This window comes from Rhincodon typus, chromosome 21, assembly GCF_021869965.1.
Source record: "Rhincodon typus isolate 14 chromosome 21, sRhiTyp1.1, whole genome shotgun sequence".
Classification (NCBI taxonomy): Eukaryota; Metazoa; Chordata; class Chondrichthyes; order Orectolobiformes; family Rhincodontidae; genus Rhincodon; species Rhincodon typus.
The window spans coordinates 27,223,880-27,246,788 of NC_063352.1; the positions used below are offsets into that span (position 1 = coordinate 27,223,880).

The 22,909-nt window shown below is 40.8% G+C and overlaps 1 protein-coding gene across 1 annotated transcript in view; it reads left to right on the forward strand.

Moving 5' to 3' along the window:
* The first annotated feature begins 2,180 nt into the window (after positions 1-2,180).
* The window catches only part of usp31 (ubiquitin specific peptidase 31), a 119,508-nt gene continuing 98,779 nt past the window's right edge, over positions 2,181-22,909 (forward strand). Inside the window, exon 1 of the mRNA XM_048609639.1 lies at positions 2,181-2,920. Within this exon, the coding sequence (XP_048465596.1) occupies positions 2,207-2,920 (714 nt within the window). The 5' untranslated portion in view covers positions 2,181-2,206. The remainder of the gene's footprint in view (positions 2,921-22,909) is intronic.

A 22,909-nucleotide genomic window follows, 5' to 3' on the forward strand; every position in this document is an offset into this window, starting at 1 on the left:
GTGCATTAAGTATAGGAGTTGGGAGGTTATGTTGCGGCTGTACAGGACTTTGGTTAGGCTACCTTTGGAATACTGCATGCAATTCTAGTCTCCCTGCTATAGGAAGGATGTTGTGAAACCTGAAAGGATTCAGAAAAGATTTGCAAGGATGTTACCAGGGTTTGGAAGGTTTGAGCTATAGGGAGAGGCTGAATAGGCTGGGGCTTTTTTCTCTGGAGCTGAGGGGTGACGTTATAGAAGTTTATAAAATCATGAGGCACGTGGATAAGGTAAGAAGACAAGGGCTTTTCCCCAGGGTGGGGAGTCCAAAATTAGAGGTCATAGGTTTAGGGTGAGAGGGGAAGGGTATAAAAGGGACCCAAGGGGCAACTTTTTCACACAGAGGTTTGTGCGTCTATGGAATAAGCTGCCAGAGGAATTGGTGGAGGCTGGTAAAATTACTACATTTGGATGGGCATATGAATAGGAACCATTTAGAGGGATGGGGGCAAATGCTGGCAAATGGAACTAGATTAATTTAGGAAATCTGGTTGGCATGGACAAATTGGACTGAAGGATCTCTTTCCATGCTGTACATCTCTATGACCCTATGAGCTACAGCGATCATTTATCTTGCAGCATCTTTCAGCTGTGTAGGCTCCAAGCGCTGGAATTCCCTCCCTCGGGCTTTCTTTATCTTACTCTACACTGTTAAGGCACTTGTTAACTCATGTCAATTTGACCAAGTTTTGCTCCGAGGTCATAAAATCTCTTCACAGCATCTGTGAAGAAAAAAAATTAAATTTAACGTTTCGGGTCCGGTGATCCTTCCTCACAGATGCTGCCAGACCTGCTGAGCTTTTCCAGCAACTTGTTTTTGTTTCTGATTTACAGCATCCGCAGTTCTTTCTGTTTTTATTTAAAATCTCTTCATTTGACTTAATGCCCAATTTTGAATGATGCTTTTACGACGTTAAAGATCATACATTTAGTGCATGTTGTTGTTGAGAAATCAACACATGATTTTTGGGAAGAAAACAGAACCAGAAACTGAGGAGCAGATTGTGATGCATCGTAGCATGGATTGAATAAAGAATCTTTACGATCTTATGCAGGAAAACAATGTTGTCAAACGTTTTTCCACAATGTGCCCTCTCCTTTAAAGGAATGTCCCTCGCCCTTTAAACTGCTTCAACTCAATGCCGCAGGGCGGGGCAGGTGAGTGACATAATTTGTACCCAATCAAAAGCACAGGTACAGTAATAGAAGCCAATCAGAGTGGCGGGTGGGTGAGGACGCGGTGGTTGTCATGGTGAAAGGTCGTAGGACACCGCCCAACGGGGAGCGGTCCCGCCCCCAGCGATGGTTCAGGAGGACGGTTGGGCGGAAAGGCCTGGCTGGCGGTGACTTGTGGCTTTCGGCACACACCGGCGTCTCGGGGCGAAGAATGAGCCGGGCACGGAGCGTGGGCTCCGACGGTCGGCTTGTAGGCCGACAGCTTTCTAGAGGATCGAAGTAAATCTCGAGTCTGGTTGAGCGAGAGAACCGTTCGCGAAGGAAAACGACCATAGGGAGGGGGGGAGAGAGAGAGAAATACACAAACCCACACAGACTCCGCCCGGCTGCAGGGGCCATGTCGATGTCGATCCCGATCCCCGGCCGAAGGAGAAAGCCGGGTAGCCGAGCCGAGCGGCGCCTCATGGATCGAGCGCCTCTCTGAGGCGGACGGCAGCAGCGCCGGGGGTCAGCACGGGGTCGGGCAGCCGGCCGGGGCGCACGCGCATTCGACACCCCGGGGCCGCTGCAAGTTCACCCTCACAACTTGAACAACAACATCCATCCATTGGAAAGATCGCCTTGAAATACACCCCCAGCCCATTTGAATTACTGCATTGCAAATCTGAACACTTTCCCATTGATTTCTTTTGCATCTTTGAAAGTCTCTTTTTTTTGCATTTTACAAATCGTTGCTTTGCTTCTTTTTTTGGGAAAAACAACAGTTTTTTAAAAAAAAAATCGCAAGTTTAAAACATTTTCAAACTGCAATTTGGAAAAAAAAATGCATTTTCTCAAACTGCAAATGAAACAATTGGTTTACTTTTTTAACGCAATGTAAAAACAAGTACAAATTAAGCGTTCTTGTAGTTGCACTTTTTTGGGGGTGTTGGATCTCTAATCCATCGTACAACTTTTCCTTGTAGCGACTGTTTTGGAGGAGGTTGGGGACATGTCTAAGGCGGTAGCTAAGGAGAAAAAGTCCTTTAGTAAGAAACTTTTCCGGCGGGGCTCGGCACGGTCGGTCGGGAGTTTTATGAATAGGGTGCTGAAGACACTGTCCACCCTTTCGCACTTCGGTACCGAGGAGGCGGCTGAAGACGACAAGGACGACGGCGGCTTCAAGAACTTCCGAGCGGCCGAGGCCGGCGCGGCTATGGGACTAGGCATAGGGCTGGGGCCGGGAGTCGGGGTGGTCTCCTCGGCCTCCTCCATCATCATGATGATGAGCGGCATCAACCCGGCCGCTGTTGCTGCCGGTCGGTGCGCCGCCGCTGCCGGCCACAGCGACTCGTCCGAAAGCTGTTTCTCCGGGGAGCGCTGGCAGCCCCCCGGCGTGGCCGGCCTGAAGAACCACGGCAACACCTGCTTCATGAACGCTGTGCTTCAGTGTCTGAGCAACACCGAACTCTTCGCCGAATTCTTGGCTTTGGAGCAGTACCGGGAGCGGCCGCCCGGCTGGCTCGATGCCCCCGAGGGGACAGAGACCCCGAGCCGGGAGGCAGAGGACGAGCAAGAGCTGGACAAAACTTCCAAATCCAACGGAGTTTTCTTCCGATCGAAAACCCAGGCGGACCAGAGAGGAGAAGTCACTGAACAGCTCGCTTCTTTGGTCCGAGCACTCTGGACTTCAGAATACACTCCGCAGCTCAGCCGTGAATTCAAGGTAGGATAGCCATAGCACCCCCAAAGCTGTTTGTAAACAGAATTAAAAGAAAATCTATGATTAGAGAAAGAGATTCTTTGATTTTAAACTTGAGATCTTAAGATTTATCGGAACAACTCATTAAAATTGAACCGAGAGGTGGCCAGTTTCACCTCTGATTCGGGATTGTCTAGTCATTAGATTTTATGGCTCACTGGATAGCTTTGAACATAGGTTCATGCTTCCTGCCTGCCTCCAACTCCCCGGCTAGGAGAGAGCTTGTCTGTCACCACTTTGTCGAGACTTCAGGGCATCTGACACTGCTGTGCAGAATTCCCTGACTAGCTTAATATTTTGTCTTTATTGTTTTGGAATGTTGGCTACCTTCAGTATCAAACATCAATAAAATAGTACATTTATCTCACTCGTGTTCAGAATGGTTGGAACGTTTGTCTAGCGCTCTACAGTGATTGAACTTCGGAAGTATGGAGAAATTCTGAGGATGTGATTAGCATTCTCTAAATCCGAATTTCTTTCGTTTTAAAAGTTTAGGATTGACCCCTCCCACACATGTGCACATACATTCTCAATAACTGGACCAGATTGAAAGGCTTCTTTGATTTCAAAGCGTTGCTTCCTTCGATAGTGTTAGTTTTACACTTTAGATGTAGTGAACGCTGTTGGGGAACGGAGGACGTCCCCATTTCCACCATTTTCTTCTGTATCCAGAACTTCCTCTGCCAGGAAGACTGTGTAATACCTCCCATCTGCTGCGGAGGTGTGTAATTCCTTTTTTGAACAGGCTGATTTGAAAATATCTGTAATATGTGGCTCGGGGTGATCAAAGTAGCTTGTTTGTAAACTTTCCGTTTTCTGTGATCAGCCATATACATGGCACTGACATTTTTGAAAATTCTTTGAACATGTCTCCTATTATGCTCATCTTTCCCAGAACTTCGTGTTTGAATTCCTGAATCAGATTTTCTTCCTTGTGATGGCGTGGAATTATGTGGTGTGGATGGTCATCATCAAAATCACATCATAGAGGTATACAGCACAGAAACAGACCCTTTGGTCCAACCAGTCCATGCTGACCATAATCTCAAACTAAATCAATCCCACCTACCTGTATTTGACTCATATCCCTCCAAACATTTCTTATTCATGTACTTATCCAAATATCTTTTAAAAGTTGTAACTGTATCTGCATCCACCACTTCCTCTGGAAATTCATTCCACACATGAACCGCTGTGGAAGAAATGCCCTTCATGTCTCTTTAACATCTTTCTCCTCTCAGCATAAAAATATGACCCCTCGTCTTGAAATCCCCCACCCTAGGGAAAAGATGCTTGCTATTGCCTTATCTATGCCACTCATGATTTTATAAGTCTCAATAAGGTCATCTGTCAATCACCTACACTCCAGTGAAAAAGGTCCCAGCCTCTCCTTATAATTCAAACCCTCCATCCTGGCAGCATCCTGGTAAATCTTTTCTGAAGTGGTAAACCATCCGTTTCATCCTTGTCAGTTTATCTGCAGCTTTTAAGATGGCTGATCTTATTCTTTTGACACTACCTTGCTTGGTTACTTTCTTACTTTGGCTACAATTACATATATATCAATCACAATAGCTTCTTTTCCCATTCCCATAGCATTCCTTCTGGGATTACCCAGATTTCTATCTTTGATCACCCCCTCCTATTTCCCCTCTGCATTATTGCTTGTTAATGACATCATCAGAATGTGAATTCAGTTCTACATGTACACTGACATCCAGTTCTACCTGCAGTACTGCCTCTCTCAACCCTTCCTCTTTCTGTGGATTGCCATGCAACTTAAGTGCTGATTGATTAGAAACTCAGTGTGACTAAGTAATGGGAAACCATTCTTTGGTTCCTGCTATAAACTTTATTCCCTAACTGTCCAACGCTGTCGCTCGCTCTCTCGTGGTCTCTCTCTCTCTCTCACTAACAGGAAAAAGCTAAACTGGGTTCTTTTTTCCTGAGAGGACCTCCTGGACATGTACTTGCACCATCAATAAGACTGGCTATTTCCACCTCGGTAAATTGTCCAACTTTGCCCAGTCTTGGTTTACCTGCTGCTGACACCCTCATTCATGCCTATGTTACCCATAGACTCGACAACGCCAGTACACATCTGGCTGGCCTTCCATCTTCCTCCACGCTCATCAAATACAAACGTATTCAAAGTTTTGTTGCACATGTTGCAATGTGTGCCAACTCCTATTTAACCATCACACTTGTGATCACTAACCTACATTGGTGCCCATTCTGGCAAAGCCCCAATGTTAAAATTCCCATGTTCTATGACCTTGTTCCCTCCCTTTCTGTTAAAGCCATCCCTAGCTCTATAACCCTTTGAGATGTCTACACTCCTTTTACTGTAATTTGTATTCTCGGTTTTAATTGCTGCACCATTAGTTATTGTTCCTTCAGCTGCCTTGGCAATTCCCTTCCTAAACCACTCCCTATTTTTGCCTCTTGTTCCTTTAAGACATTAGGGAAAGAAAATCTTTTGGTCATCCAATCTAATTTTTTGGATGACTTGGTATCAAGATTGTGTTTGACACTCCTGAGAGGTGACTTGAGATGTTTTTAATTTATTAAATGTGCTATTTAACTGCAAGTTGTTGTTGTGAAATACAGAAGTCTCTTTGTCTGTAGTTTTCCCATTTGGGTTGTAAAATTTCCTTGGGAATTGTGCAATGATGTCACAAAACCGCTGCAGTAATCAAGTATTTGTATACACCTTCACAGCCTGATGATTATATAATGTTATTCTCAGCATCTTTACACAGCATCCTGGTGATAAATCCTATTCTGGCAAAGTCTCATTATAAATCAGTGAGCAGGGGAGTCGTGGTTAAATAGGAATTGGTACACATCGCGATGTGTGCAGCAAACCTTTGAATGAGTTAATGTTGAAGGAGGGTGAAAGAAGGGAGGTCAGCCAGGAATGCAAAGCTATGGGTAATACAGACATGAATGAGATTGAGATTATAAAGCACCTATTTCCACAAAAGTACAAGCAGCCACTGTGTTAAATTGCACCTGTAATCTGTTGCTGTACTGTTGGTCAACTAATTTTATTTTCAGAAGGTTCTTGTATTTTATTTTATGTGATCACAGGTTGACCAGTATGTTCAAACTCCAATGTACTGTTTGAATGGAGGGCACTGAATCTCAGCAGCATTACTGTGTTATAAAAATATTTTTGTCCTTGAGAGGTTTACGGAGCTGAACAACCAGGAAATATCCACCTAAAAGAAATTTCTGTTGAAGTAAGGCTAAGGAGAAAGTAAATTTACACTTAACGATAGTGAGGTGAGTGGGCAGTTGCTTGCTGGGGCATTGCCAACCCAAGGGTCACCATGCTTTTGGCTGTATATTCTGTATTAGCAACCTAACTTAAAGATTACAGCTCATTTTTGTGCAAATCTGTTGTACAATTCAGCCAATATATGTTTTAGGGGGCGATGGGGCAGGGGGTTGGTGGTGGTGGTGGTTTCATCTGATATCCATCTCTTTCCTTGTTTTTCAATGTTGCAATGTTAACAGGCAGCTTGTTAAATAACCTGTTTGAAACATTATTCAGTATAATGTGGGTGATCACGATCACCTTTGCCTCCTGGTCTGCAATTCTATGATTTTAGTTTTAAAAGTTAGTCCCTCTAGTTAGAATTTACCAGCAACATCCAGAAAAAGTAGGAAAATGATTTATAAGGGGAAGCAGTGGCCTAGTGAGGTTATTAGTTCAGAGATCCAGGAAATGTTTGGGGACCTGAGTTTGAGAATTGACATGGTAGTTGTTGGAATCTGAATTCAAGAAAAAAGTCTGGAATTAAAAATCGTAGTAATGACTATGCATGTTGTCGATTTTGTTTTTTTTTGTTTTGGAAAAACCCAACTGGTTCACTAATGTCCTTTAGGCAAGGAAATCAACCATCTTTGCCTTGTCTGGCCTATGTGTGATTTTAGACACACAGCAATTGGTTTCTATGTGCTATTAAGAAATCCTCTTTGATATGAAAGTTACTCGGAAGCCTTCAGCACAATGATGTTGAGATGTAATGTGTTTCCCTTTTTGTAAAGTTGCTAATGTGATTAAAGTTTCACCATTTTAATATTGTTAACTAACCAGCAGAAGAATCTATCGTTCTCATCAATGGAATATTTGCATTTTGCTAGTTAATTCATGAAATTAAAGTTGTTTGATACTTTTTATTCAGTTTGTAGAAGTATCAAATGGTTATAGCACAGAGGCCATTTGATCTGTTGTACCTTTTACTTTTTTTTCCTATCACCAAATCACCCATGATATACTTCTTTCATCTAATAACCACCAACTGTAAATCACCTATGTTTTCCAACTGATCTGTTCTATCTTTACTTACTCTCTGCAAAAGCATTGCAGCTGGTTCCATTTTTATGCCCTTTGCCTGTAGCCCTCCAGATATTTTCTGTTGAGGTAAGTTTAGTTCCTCTTTGTCAACTATAATTTAGTCTGCCCCTTCCATGCTCTCAGGCACTGGAGTCAAGATTTTAAACACACAGTGTTTTAAAAGAAAAGCTTTTTTTTCTCATTTTACCACTCTTTCCTGTTACTTTGCTATTCACCTTGATTTTGGTCTCCTTTAGTCCTTGACCTTTCTGTTAAGAGAAACAGATTTTCTTTCTTGCTCTCTCTGATTATAGACCCCTCATGATTTTGTACACATTCATCCTTTTTTCTTCAATACTTTGTAGGAAATAGAATACAACTTCGCCAGTTTATCCATGGAACTGAAATCCTTCAACCCTGGAACCATTCTTATGAATCTTTGCCCCTCTCCATAAGCTTCACATCCTTCCCAATGTATATATCCAAGAATTGTGCATAACTAACAAATCAGCAGTGTTGCACCAGAATTTTATAAAAGTTCATTGTAAATTCCTTGCTCATTTATTAGAAAGTCTAGCCTTCACATGGTCTATTAATGATTTAATTTCAACCTCCACTGCTACTTTGAATAGTTTATACGCATATTTCCCTAAGTCTTTGTTTGTGCACTTGCTTTGGAGTCCATTTTCTTTTGTCTTCTCTCCAAAAGGTATCATTTCACACTTCACATTAAAGTTCAGTTGCCATGTTGGTTTATAAAATCATGAAGGGCATTGTTAGTGTGAATAGCCAAGGTCTTTTTCCCAGGGTGGAGAAGTCCCAAACTATAGGTTTAAGGTGAGAAGGGAAAGAAAGGATTAGAAGGGACGTGAGGGGTAACTTTTCTATACAGAGTGTAGTGCATATACAGAATGAGCTGCTAGAGGAAGTGGTGGAGGTGAGAGCAATTACAACATTTAAAAGGCATCTGGATGGGTATATGAATAGAATGGATTTGGAGGGATATGGGCCAAATTCTGGCAAATGGGACTAGGTCAGATAGGGATGTCTGGTCCATGTGAACGAGTTGGACCGAAGGGTCCGTTTCCGTGTTGTTGTATGACTCGACTCTGTGTCTGGCCATTCTAAAAGTCAGTCTTTGTCATCTAGAAGCTTTATCACCTTTCTCTTCATGAGACTTGATTTGAATTTGTGCCCTGTACACCCAAACCCTCAGTCATTAAATGCAAAGTAGTCGTTCAAATAGCAGCACCTGGGGAAACCCAGTTTCACATTACTTTAGTCTGTGAAAAACAGCAGTCACTACTATGTTCTGATTCCTATCACTTTGACAACTTTGGGTCCATGCAACCACTGTCCCTTTTATTTTTGCCATGCCAGCAAAGTTGAGTCCTGTTATAACACTGTCCAGGTTTCAACAATGATATGCTTTTGAATGTCAAGGAGTGATAGTTAGATTTTTTTCAAATCGGAGATAGTCATTCCCCAGGACTTGTGTGATACAGATGTTATTTACCACTTTTCAGCCTTGGCCTGGATTCTGTCTCAGCCCTGGTACATTTAGATAAGGACTTCTTCAGCATCTGAGGAGTTGTGAATGGTGCTGAACATCATGGAATTATCAGGCATCATCCTATTTCTGATCTCGTGATGGAGGGAATATAACTGAAGCAGCTGAAGATGTTTGGGCCTAGGACACCTCTGTATGAAACTCCTGCAGTGATGTCTTGGAGACAATATGACATCCAACAACCATGACTGTCTTACTTTATGTTAGGTGTGACTCCAAAGAGTAGAGAGATTTCCCCTGATTCCCATTGACTATAATTTTGCTTAGTTAAATGTGACCTTAATGTCAAGGGCAGTCAGCTTCACGTCCCCTCTGGAGTTCAGCTCCTTTGTCTATGTTTGGATCAACGTTGTAATGAATGATGTGCATTTTGTGTTCAGCCAGGATCAATGAGCAGATTATTGCTAAGCAAGTGTTGCTTGATAGCATTGTTGATGACCCCTTCCATTACTGTGCTAATCATCGAGAATAGACTGATGGGACAGTGATCGTCTAGGTTAGATTTATCCTGCTTTTTGTGTGCCGGACAAACCTGGGTAATTTTCCACACTTCCAGGGTAATTGCTAGTATTCTAGCTGTACTGGAACAGCATGGCTGGAGGTGTTCAGGTGCACAAGTCTTCAGTACTATTGCCAGGGCACATAGCATTCATAGTATCCTCTGTCTTGAGTTGTTCCTTGATGTCACATACAGAGAATTGAATTGGCTGAAGATTAGCACGCGTGATGCTGGGGACCTCCTGAGAAAGCAGAAATAGATTATCCATTTGACACTTTTGGCTGAGGACTGGTGCAAATGCTTCAGCCTTTTTCACTGATGTGCAAGGCTTCCCCATCATATTTGTGGGATATTTGTGGAGCTGCGTCCTCCAGTGAGTTGTTTAATTGTCCACCACCATTCATGACTGGATTCTGTAGGGTTGTAGAGCTTAGATCTTACCATTTGATTGTGGAATTGTTTAGCTTTGCCTCACTCGCTGTGCATGCTGTTATGCAAGTAGTTCTGGGGTGTAGCTTCACCAAGTTGACACCTCATTTTTAGGTATGGCTGGCACTCCTCGTCGAATGCACTCCTGCATTCTTCTTTGAACCAGGGCTGATCCCTGGCTTCATGGTGATGGTGGAGTGGGGGATTTACTGGGCCATGAGGTTGCAGATTATGTTGGAGTTCAGTTCAGTTGCTGATACCTCAGTGCCTCATTGATGCCTAGTCTGAATTGCTAGGTCTATTCAAAGTCTATCCCATTTAGTACAGTGATGGGACTTCACCTCTGCAAAGAGTACATGCAGTGGTCACTCCTGCAGATACTGTCATGGACAAATGCATTTGTGACAAGCAGATTGGAGATGCCAAGGTAAACTATGTTTTTCCCAATTGGTTCCCTCACCACTAGTCACAGATCCAGTCTAACAACTTTGTTCTTTAGGCCTTGACCAGCTTGGTGTGTAATGGTGATTTTTAATATCTTTTCAGCTGGTTGGTAATCAGCAGGAGGCTTCCTTCTCCATGTTTGATCTGATGGCATGAGACATCATGGGATTCCAAGTCATTCTTGCGGACTCTTGACTGCATACCACTGCGCCATTCTCTGTGTGTGTGTGTGTGTGTGTGTGTGTGTGTCTGTGTCTGTCCCTTTGCTTCTGGTTCATCTTCTCAGATTTTTCCTCTGGTCAATATTCAGACTGGTTCTCATTTGTGTTATCATCCTTGTATCTGTTATCTATCATGCAATCTTCTTTTCTGCTTCATTTTTCTCTTTCTGCTGCCATGTAAGGAGCTCTGGTTTGTTTGCCCAAGCTTATTTTTCCCCCTTTTTGTCCCTGAACTGTTTCCTCTTTAAAGGCGTCCCATTGTTTTGTTGCAAAGTTACCCACGAATTGTTGATTCCAGTCTGTCCACACATGATCTCAGTCCACTGAAATTGATTTCTTTCCATTTAAGTACTCGATTCACTTTTTCTTTTCTTACAGTTAACCTAAAACTTATGATCTGTTGTGATCACTGTTCCCTAAATGTTGTCTAATCCATTTAGCCCCTCTTGTTCCCTAGAATCAGATGTAGCAATAATTCCTTCCTCGTTGGGATTTAGAAAATTGCCCTAAATACTCTAGAAATTATTGCCCCTCTCTCTATCGTTTTACACTATTATTATTCCAGTTCGTATTCAAAAAATTAAACATGCCCCTCCCCTATTTTCACAGTCTAGTTTTTGCACCTGTAATTTCATTGCAAATTTGCTCTTTGTCTTCCCTGCAAAACCACCCACCCCCACCCCCCAACCAAAACATGTTGATGGCCTTTCCTGATCATTAGTAGCCAGAGTTGCAAACATCCTTGTTTGTTGGAAAATAGCTTTGGACCTTCGTCATATTAATGTGTTGTGAAGATATTGAGCCCATCAGCAATGTTGTGAGGAAGGTTTACAGGTTTGATTGAGTTAGTCTGATTTTAGCTCAGTAGGTTGAGGCATTAAAGTTTGCCTTAGCTGGCTGAGAGTTGCTTTATTTGTTGCTCCTGATCAACGTCCAGTTACACTTTTCTGGCAGTGCACAGGAGGGCATCAGATGGGGGACAGGATTTGAGTGTCCCTTGGGTCACTTATTTTGTCTGTGCTCACCATCTGTCTTTGCCATGGAAATTGATGGATACTGGAGTGTTCCCAGGAGGTTGTATTTCATCAACGAGTTGGATTCATTGGGAGAGGGAAGAAGACAGTGGAGAAAGGAAACTGTTCTCACATTCCAAGCGGCACTGCTGTCTGATTCTGATTTCTGAGGAAGGGTCACTAGACCCGAAATGTTAACTCTGATTTTTCTTCACAGTTACTGCCAGACCTGCTGAGTTTTTCCAGTATCGTCTGTTTTTTTTCCCTCTGCTCTCTAGTGTTTATTGTAGTTAAACTGATTTAAGTTTACAGTTAACTGTTTTTGGTGTAACATAGATAAGGAGTACTTGGTTTTAAGGTACTGGTGTTCATATGAAGCTTGTGTGTGTAGAAGTCCTAAAGGTAGTGATGCACAGCCGAAGTGCACATGGCATAAAAGGATAATAGGGGTGCTCATCAATGGAAGATCATTGGCTATAGATTATTCAGTCAAAACCATGGTTGAATCTTTAGCCACCTGTGGAAGCCATGGGGATTATATCAGTTAGGGCTGTATTCACTGGAGAAACCTATATAATTCTAACAGGAATAGGCAAGGTAGTCACAGGATGTTCCTGATGACTGGGGAGTCCAGAACCAGAGGTCACAGTCTAAGGATATGAGGCAGGCCATCTAGGTCTGACATGAGGCAAAATTTCTTCATTCAGAGAGTGCAATTCCATAGAAGCGGTAGAGGCCAAAATATTGAATTTTTCCAGGAAGGAAATAGCTGCAGTTCTTAGGCCTAAAGGAATCAGAGTATGGGGTGAAAATGGGAAGAGGATACTCAGCCTTTGAATGGCAGAGCAGGCTTGAAGGGCTGAATGGTTTACTGCTGTTCCTTTTATTTATTAGCAGTAATATTGCTGGTACTCATACCAATGTCAAAAATGTTGGTTTAAAGATTTGCAGAATGCGGGATACATTATCTTAAACCGTAAATGAATTGCAATCTATAACTTTGGAGGATGAGAACACAGTATTTTTCCCTGCTAAGGTTACTGACTCGTTATGGCGTCTGGTTCCACTGGAACTGCCTATCCCACCAAATTTCACTGAAGTTATTTTATGCAAACCTGGACATTAAATACTGACTAATTTAGTTCTATAATCATTGAAGCAAACATCAACCCTGTCCTCACCCACTTAATATATCAGTTACCAGGCTTTTGAAATGTGCATTTCAAAAGCCATAATGTGCAAAGCGAAAAAAATTGCACTATGCGGGATTAATTGAAAGTCTTGAAGTGAATCTTACTCTTAAACATTTTAAGAGCATACACCTTGAATTTCCTGAATTTGTATTCTGAAAAGCTGGATGTATGTATGCAGGATGAATTTCAAGATTCTGGAAATGATTTTGATTTGGTCAATTTTCAAATATTAACTATAATAAATAAAAAAAAATTCAACTTTATACCCCTTGCAGAGTTGGCAGCGCAAGGGAGGCTGACAGCTGATTGCATTACTTCACTGTGTAATGCACTCACCGGAAGACTGTTTCTGCTAATAGCTTCTAGCTGAGGAACACAGAGCCAATCTCAATTCCTGACATCACCGTTATTACCGAAATGCCTTGGCTGGAAGGGTATAAGTGCATTTGAAACATTATCAAAGTGACTGGATTTCAAAAATATGCAGTTGGCTTCAAAGCATTTGTGGAACATCCTGTGATTGGAAAAGTTGTGATAGAAATGCAATATTTTCAAATACTATCCACATCCACATGAATCTGAGTGAAACAAAGGTATCTGTTCATTTCCTTCCCACCATCACAAGCTTCACTGTGTTGCTCGCCTCCTTTGGGCCTATTGATGACTGATCAGAAGATTGAGAGCAATCTTTATTGGGCCAGATAGCTGGGCAGTTATCCATTTGGGAGGATAGGGCAGGACTATAATACATTTCAAATAAAACTGTCTTTTAAAAATAATTTCAACCAGCATGTCCCCAAGATTTGTGTTTGCATCATGATGCCTAAAACATTTTAATTTAGTAATGCCATGGATGAGACTACCATTTTGGGTGTTGACAGCAATGCAATATGAAAACTCAGAGATATGGAGTATTTTGATTATATTAGTACCATCTGGTATCAAAACCTCAAATGATTTTAAGTCTAATAGATGAGGTAATGAAGCAGTTCAGATGACTGGTGACAGATAACTTGATTGGGTGTATTGTAATAATTGTTACTGGGTTTTCTTCTTAATGTTGTTATTTTTGTCCTGAACCATTTGTCTGCAGAATCAGCCTGATGGTGAGGCAGTGACGGCTGCTGTTGATTCTCAAAATCTACGTAGCTGCCTGCCACTGGCTTTTAGGTCACCTGCAAAATTGTCATGACTATTGCTTTTGTTTACATCATATCATCCTTTAAGTTTTAAGGCATTCTCCTGTAACATAACTGGGTTACCCATGTATTCAGTTTCACAGGATTTGTTATACTCGTTGCATAACAGTTATATGTCATAGGAGATGGGAGGTAATTTTTCTTTGAGTGGCATTTGCTCTGAAATTTGTACATTGGGTCATTTTACTGAGTTAAATGCTGTATACACAAGCAGACTTGGGGAAATGCTTACTTTTGTAAGCTGCGCATGGCCTTTGGTGTTAGCAGTTGCTGCAGCTAACTCTTCAGCTTCTCTTAGCTGGCGTAGATTTGAAGTCCCGAATGTTATGTAGTAATGCAGAGTCTGGTATTTATTGCCAGTGGTATATTATGATGTTGTGTGATTTGAGTTGTTCTAAAATGCCAAGGATTGTAATATTTTTAAGGTGGAGCTAGTTTGCTGATTTTTGTCCTTTGACCCATATTTCTGTAGTGTGACTGCTTGCTTGTGATTTTTCAGTTGCAGCTGAGCACTGTAATTTTCAAGCTGTGTTTATCTTTTCTCTTGAGACTACATTATTTAATTGTGAATCACCATGTTACTACATTGAATGTGTATCATTAACTGAAACTGAAATTGGGTCCAGAAAGTAGTCTGTAGAAGAAAAGTGAACTATTTTGAAGACTATTGATGAGCTATTATCTGTAACAAAGTGCTGAGTCTGGGCCACTGCCAAGAATGGGAATATAGCAGTATTTTTTTCATTTTAGTAACTATACGATGAATTCTATGCAGTTTAATTTATGGGAGGCTATTTTACTTTATCCTGCCACACTTTTTTATTTGAACAAGTCATATCTGTTGCCATACCTCTGCAGTGCCTTTTTATGTAGCTTCAGAGAATCATAAAAGTGAAATAGTGGCTGCCACAAATGCCCCACTTTAGCAGGCAGATGTGGCCTCTGTTCAATTTTTGTTGGAAATGTGACCCCATGGGAAGGGTATTGCTTGTTCAACATCAGAGAAACTGGAAGTTGCATCCTTCTGCTGAAGAGACCAGTGTGTTGCAAAGTGATTTTACATATTGTCTTATGGTTGCATTATGTGTATGAACACATAATAAATAGTGATTTCAGTAAACTGCAGTGTGTGCAGGTGTTTATCAGTTCCTTATCGACAGTGAAGGAACGTATAATTCACGAAAAATGTAATTTTAATGACCATCTGAAATTGTCCAATGGGTATTGATTTCCTGTTTGCTTCATTGAGCACATTTTAAAAAAAATCGCATGGGCAGGTCAAAACCTATCCTATAGGAACAAATGAAAGTTTACAGGTAGAGACATGTGGAAAAGTTTAAAAGAGATGTGTTTATACAGTGCCTGCTTATGCGTCTGCAGTATCTCTGCTTTAAATGCTGTATTATTCTGAAAAATATTTTCGTGTACGGCATGATCACAGCCACAAGTGAACTGATTAGTTCCGCTTCACTTTTTCATGCACAGCAAGCTTCTTATTAACTGGCAGATATGCGACTACAAGTGTGCAGTTTTATCAGATGTTTCGGATAATCAAGAGGTCCACATAATCAATGTAAAAACACACGCCATGTAACAAATATAATACAGGGGGTATACACATTACTGTTATACTTTTATTTGCAGTATAAATCACTTTAAATAATATCACTTAAATAATAATGCAACATTGCCTTAAATAAAACTTAGCGGCAGAGAGCCTTTTGACTTGCACCCTGAACTGACTACTGGAGTGTAGTGATAGATTGTTGTATTTGAGGAGAAATTGGAACAATTGTTAATATTTTGTGTGGCCATTCAATTGAACAAGTATATTTACATTGAGATAAATCAAACTATAATAATTGAACAGAATAATACAGTAAATTACATGGTATTTGAGGTATGTAATTTTTGCTGTTTTATCAAGGGTGCTGGTTAAAGCAAACTTTGCTGTATTTATGAACCAAAATATCTGCCTCTCCCCATCAATGTGGTGATATAGGGCCTCCAGTAACCATCTAAGCAGGTTTTTTTTTAATATATCCTCCGACCAGATTCAAACTTACTCCACGTCCTGTTCACACGTCGCTTCTATGCTGAGTGATCTACATGAGCTTCTGAGAGAGTTTTTTTTAGATTTGTTCTTGGGAAGTGAGTCTCATTGGCAGGCTGAGTTTTGTCCATTTCAGTTGCCTGTTGAAAAGGTGTGTGAGCTGTTGTTTTTTTTAATTACTGCAGTCTGTGTGGCACTAGTAGAAGGAAGTTGATGGAGTTTGGCTTAGTAGAGATAATGAAACAGTGATTTATAATTCCATATCTGGATGGTGAGTGACTTGAAGGTGATCAAGTGGTGGAGCATGGTTCAATGCATTTGTTTCCTTTGTCCTTCTCATTGATTTGAGGATGTGGTTCAGGTGGTGCTGCTGAAGAGGTGCGTATTGTAGCAGTGCATTTTATAATGTAGAAGGCACGTGTTGCTGCCGCTGTGCACTGTTGGTGTTGGTTGAGTGCTGGGATATTCAAAGTAACTGTTTGCTCTGGGTGGTGTTGAGCATTGGAGCAACACCATCAGACAGATGGAGCGTATTCCATCACACTCCTTGATTCGTGTCTTGTAGATGGCAGACAAGCCTTTTTGGAGTTATTCACCAAAGAATATGTAGTCTTTTGTCGCCTCTTGAATCGCCATATTATTTGTGACTGGTGCTTTACAATTCTGTTTAGTGGTTTTCCAAAGATGTTATTGGGTTTTCTCAGCAGTGGTAGTGCTGTTGAATGTTAAGGAGTCATAATTACATTCTGTCATTGGAGAATGCATGTTATCTGACACTTGTGTGATAAACAAATGTTATTTTCCACTTGTTAGCTAAGCCTGAATGTCATTGATGTAAGCACTGTTTTTTAGTTTCTGAAGTCGTGAATAGTACCAAGCACGTTGAGCATTAGTGAACCTCCTCACTTTTGATCTTATGGTGGGAGGACAAGTGAGGTAGATGAACATGGACGGACGTAAGACACTACGCTGAGAAACTCCTACAACAGTGTCTTGAACTGAAATGATCGGCCTCCAGCATCCAGAACCCTTATCTTTTGTGCTAAGTTTGACTAACTAGTGGCGTTTCCCTTCTAATTCTCATTGGTAATTTTTGGTAGGGTTCCTTGATACTGGACTCCAGTTCAATTATCCGAATAATGTTCTCAATATTAAGAACATTTAAGGAAAGATATGGGATAACACAGATGTTCAAAATTATGAAGTGGTTTGATAAATCCATGTGGGAATGATAGTTGCTACTGTTGGAAAGGTTAGTAACTGGAGGGCACGAATTTCAGGAATTCAGTTAATTGTTGAAGTGAGGAAAGAAGTTTTTTTGCATAGTGAATTGTAATGATCTAGGATACATTGCCTGAAAAGGCGGAAGAAGCAGTGACTTTCAAATTGTTTGGAAGATTACACGGTTAAGGGGATTGGTTGAATAACTCTTTCCAAGAGTTGACCCAGGCACAACTGATCAAATGACTTCCTTCTACACTGTATCATTCTATGATTCTTTTAGTCAACTTGTGAAAGGAAAACTAGGGATCTGCAAAGTTTCCCTTGGATTGTCTGAAAGGAGATTTCCCAGAGTTGCATGGATTAAACATCAATAATAAATTTTGCAAAATTTAAGTTTCCAGTTTTTTTTAATGCTGGAATTGTATTGTTAGCTGTGGTCACTATGAACTGAGTAATAAGCATTGGTTGTTATAGCCTAAGAAGCGAAACAAGTATTGCATCAAAAATATAGTGCATAACCAGTACAATAATTGGTGCCAAAGAGGATCATTCACTCTTGCTGCTTTGTTGGAGCATACAGGTTGAATATGTAGACTGTCTTCCTACATCAAGGCTATTCAATAAAGTTGACCCCGTTAGAGAGCGAGGGTTGGAAAATTCCAATGGATTCATTGCGCAGGAATTTGTAAATTGTGGTGCTGTTTTATTGAGAGAAGTGTTTTACTGTGTTTAATATGCTGACAATGGGAATCCTATCAATAAAAAGTGATCTGTGAGTTTGCATTCCTTTTCAGAACTTCCAACTTCAATGGTTAACATTGATGATTTGTCAGTGAAGTATCAGATGAAACTCTGTAATAAGAGAGGTTTCTAGTGGATTTGAGGGGTGTCTGTATTTCCAGTGGACAGAACACTCTACTGTTATTACATTTTGATTTGGTTAGGTAAATGGATTTCCGTAGCAGTTGAATTGAAGGCACAAAACAGACATGTGTTTCTTCCTTGTTTTCTCTTCTCCAGATGAACTACTGCCTCTGGGTGATGATGGTGTGTAGCTGGCTTCTTTTGTTGAGAACGTGCCTGCAGGAGGTGTTGGAGTCCTTGAGTGTCAACTCCTTCCAGCAGGTCACTGACAATATGACTGTTGTTATGACAATATGACTAAAGTGCTTCCTAACTTTTAACAGGGGTTTGGGGAATGTTCTATATACAGAATTTGCAATTTGTTTGGAGGGGTGAGGAGGAAATTAGGGCAACTAATTGTCGTATGACAGTCAGTTCCTGCATACAGGATAACTTGCCACTCAAGTACTGCAATCTTGAATGAACATCCTAAAAGCACTGAGAGTGCAGGTTTCTGAGCAGGTAACTAAATTTAGTGACTTGTTATTTGCCCTGATTTAAGCATTTGGTTTAGCTGAATTAGTCTTCTGCTCACACTTCCTCCAAAGATGCCACAGTTGCTGTTTGGTTCAGCTCTGTATAGATTGGGAATTGTCCCACAGCTTTGATCATGGCTAATCCTGTTTTGAACATTCTGTCTGTTCCTGTTGGACCAGAAGGTTCTTCTAGAGTTGGGACTGATTCCCTTCTTCAAATGTAACATTGTCAAAATAGGCTCTGCTGGTGCACTTTCTCCATTTATAGTTATATACACCAGAACCTTTCTAAGGGATGGGGTTCCAGAGTTTGAAAGAGATGAGGAATGCCTACAGTAAATTAGTTGTTAGCTTTATCATTTTTCTAAGTTGGTCCTTAAGAAATTAATGTTGATACAGAAATTTAAAATATTGTGCTGCTTGGTAATACTGTTAGTGCTCTACAAATTATGGTTAATGAAATGTGTTTTTTTTAGTAGTCCCTTTTTTCCCTAATTTATGAGCTCTTGATATACAAAATTCTTTCCCTGAATGGTAAGTTTGCACACTGCTGCTTGAAGGGAAATCCAGCATATTAGTAAGGTCATTGAATGAATGTTTCGCTATCCATATTGAGACATACCGTGTGGCTTGTGTACTTATCCTGCATTTGTTCATTCAAAAGCACATTATTGTTGTGTACTAGTACATTGAACAAATGTATGAACAAAACTGTTAGTTAGAAATTGGTAACGGTGGTGAGTGAATATTTTGAGGGGTTTCCATGCAAATGTTTGAAAATGCTTTTTCTCTCACTAATATGCAGGATGAGAGAATTTGATTTGTGGCTATGAATGAGCATTAAACTGCTCTTGCTACACGTTGGCTAAATGAGCATTTCTGTTGGTTTAATTCTACCCTTCTGTTGAATTTTTTAAGCTCAGCATACTGATGCCTTCAGTGGAGAAATAGTAGATTGGACGAGGTTCTCAGGCTAATTTTACTACACTTGATTGAAACTGTAACACCTTTTTGGGTCAGTAATAGTAGGAACTGCAGATGCTGGAGAATCCGAGACAACGAGGTGCTCTGCACCTTTTTGGGTAATGGTTTATATCACTGGTGTCAATTTAGCTTTCTGACACTGTTACCAACCAGGTCTGAATGATATGAGCATTAGAATAAATATTATTGTGCATAAATAAAAGAATTAGTTAATTATTCTGTTACTTTTAAAAAAAAAAGTTGAAAGCAATAATGTAGCTGAATGTGCTCCATTTTTTTTGAGATGGTTTACCTGAAATTATCCACAATCTAGTATGTGAAAAGCAGTAATAACTAGACGTGATTTTGGAATTGACATGCAAGTGAAAAGTGGGTTACATATTTTTGGTGGTACAGACCTGATAGGTTGAAGGCCCTTTTCTACATTGTATGATTCTATTGTCTATTTAGGAGCATGTCATTGAGCAACCAGCATTGCTTCTGAATCACTTTTACCTTTTAATGTGCCCTATCCCTTTAGCAACAGTTCCTCACACCCCATAACTCATTGGATTATCCTTTTGTGTTTATTGTTGTAAATAATTCTTAATTGATTTCACAGACTCTTTCAGTCTCATTATGTTTCAGTTGTTACCTGTTATAATTTGACACATAGTGTCCTCTTAAATTGGAAAGTATGGATAATTCTGCGACTGCATATTGATGCTGGGCTTTTGTTTTGAAAGGTGGAGAAGTGTTCTGGAGTAGGCCTGTGGTTTTGGGTGGGGGTAAGGGTGACAAGTGCAAGGTGGTGGTTTAACTGTAATAAAATGGGTACATGGAGGGTGAATATGGCGCAAGACTGTGAATGGGGGGACAGAAATAGTGCTGCGAATAACTGTTGTGCACAAAGGTCTGGTGGTGTAAGTCTTAGTTCTTTCTTTTCGAATGAACATCTATGCTGTTGAGCTTGGAAAAAGTGGACTTTTTTCTTTCAAAGTTGAGGTTCAATTGGAGAAAATTGGGTGATTCTTCTGTACTGTCATTTGTGATCATTGGGAATCGCCTTACAGTCAATTGTTTTGGTATTTTTGCATGCAGGTGCTGCTTTTTCAATGTGGTTCTGGTATTAGTGGGCCACCATTCTTTAATTACAGGTTACTTATTTGAAGTGAGGTGCATTAGGGAGAAATTGTCCTCATACACAGTTATGGCTATGCAGTATTTGCTTCAGAGTACAGTTTTATAGGATGCTTGGCTGGAGGCCTTTTCTTTTGAAAGCTGTCGTGTATGACCTTGAATTCTTGGCTGATCAGCATTCTTGCTGTTTTTTTTTCTGTTGCCCTACAACTTCAAGGATGTTGTAGTGGCTTTTGCAGCATGAAACACTTGGAAATTGCAAGCTGACATGAAAAGTGACAGTCGCTAATTGCAGCCTGTACTCAAATTTAAAATGTTTGTGGTTTAGACTAGTGTAGAGTGGAATTCAGCTCACTAGTCCACAGTTTTCTAATTATGCCTCCACAGGGTTGTGTTTAAAGACTGGGTAGTTACTCCCTAATTCATTTCGAATACTGTGTATCAGGTTTTTGAAGCGCATTCTCTTCAATTCCAAAGCTTCTGGCTTTTATTTTCTTTTTGAAAAGCAGTGAAAATACTATCTCCTTATGCAAGCAATTCAATAATTGCCCTGAAAGTGGCCTTTCTCTTTTACTGGAATGCTTTCCCTGAGTTTCGGGGAGGGGCCATAACATTGTGGGGAAGCTTTGAATCACTTTGAATCTGAGAAATTGAATGTTGAAGTACAATCTGTTACTGCTAGTAGCAGTTGAACAGACATGAATGATCGCTGAAAGATCCATCTTGAATATGTTATTTTAGTGTAAATTGTTATGCTCTTTCAGTTAGTCAACTTACCCCATTCATTCTATAATAATAGAGTTCTTGATTTGTGCACTTGATTCCCTTCTTGGGGAGTGAGGCAGAACAATTTTTTATTTTAAAATACTGTCCAATTCTCATATTTTTGCTATTGCTGTCTCACTTTCTCTTTTCTCCGCATTCCCCATGGCTAATCCACCTAGCCTGCGCATCCTTAGACACTGGGCAATTTAGCATAGCCAATCCACCTAACCTGCACATCTTTGGATTGTGGGAGGAAACTAGAGCACCTGGAGAAACCCACGCAGACACGGGGAGAATGTGCAAACTCCCCACTGAGGGCGGAATTGAACCTGGGTCCCTGGTACTGTGAGGCAGCAGTGCTAACCAATGAGCCACCGTGCTGTAAACTTAGCTTTTGAAGGAATGAAAAAGCATGTTTAGTTCTGGTGGTTTCCACTTGGACAGATTTTGTTTTCGCTTATTTTGTTTATACAATACACTTTAAGTTATGGTGCTGCTTGTGGATTTAATGCTGTTTAATGGTTTAGTCCTGTCTTGTACTGTTTTGAGGAGGAAAATGATGAATTAAATAGCTGCATTTTACTGGATTGTTGTATATTCATTCATGGAATGTGGGTGTCACTAGTGAAGCTGGCATATCTTGCCCATCCCTAATTGCCCATGAGAAACTGGTGTTGAGCTGCCACCTTGAGCTGTTGCAGTCCATGGGTGGTAGGTACACCCACAATGTTGCTGGCACGTGTTCCAGCCTTTTAACAAGGTGAAAGAGCACTGATAAAGATCTAATACAGGATGGTTTATGGGCAACTGGCAGGCGGTGGTGTTCTCGAGCATCTCAAGCCCATGTACTTCTAGATGTTAGCGGTCTCTGGTCTGGAAACTATGTAGAAGTAGCCTTGATGAGTTCCTGCAGTGCATCTTGCCATGCTGCCATTTATAGTGGAGGGACTAAATGTTGAAGGTTGTGATTGGGATGCCAATCGAGTAGGCTGCTTTGCCCTGGATTGTCAAGTTTTTTTGAGTGTTGTTGGAGGCTACAGGCATACAGGCAAGTGGAGAGTATTTCCTTCAAATTCCTGATTTCTACATTTGTTGATGGTGAACAAGCTTTGAGGAGTCCATAGTTGAACTACTTACTCCAGAATTCCTGGCCTCTGACCTGGACTTGTAGCCAGAATATTTTGTGGCTGCTCAAGTTGAGTTACTGGTCAGTGGTAATTCCCAGGATGTTGACCGTGATGGTAATGTCATTGCATGTCAAGGAACGATGCTTTAATATCGGAGGTGATGGAAATGGTATTAAATATTGTGCAGTCGTCAGCAAACACCCGAAAGGATGCTACACTGATGGCAATCTAAGGAAAATATGACTTGTGTATATGCACTTTACTGAATTTGAAGGCTGTGTTTCTAATCTCTAGTCAATGACATTAAATACTGGAACTTTGACAGGCCAGGCAGCAACAGTGGAGAGAGGAAGGAAGGGTCAGTAGTTCAAGTTGACGACCTTCTCTCA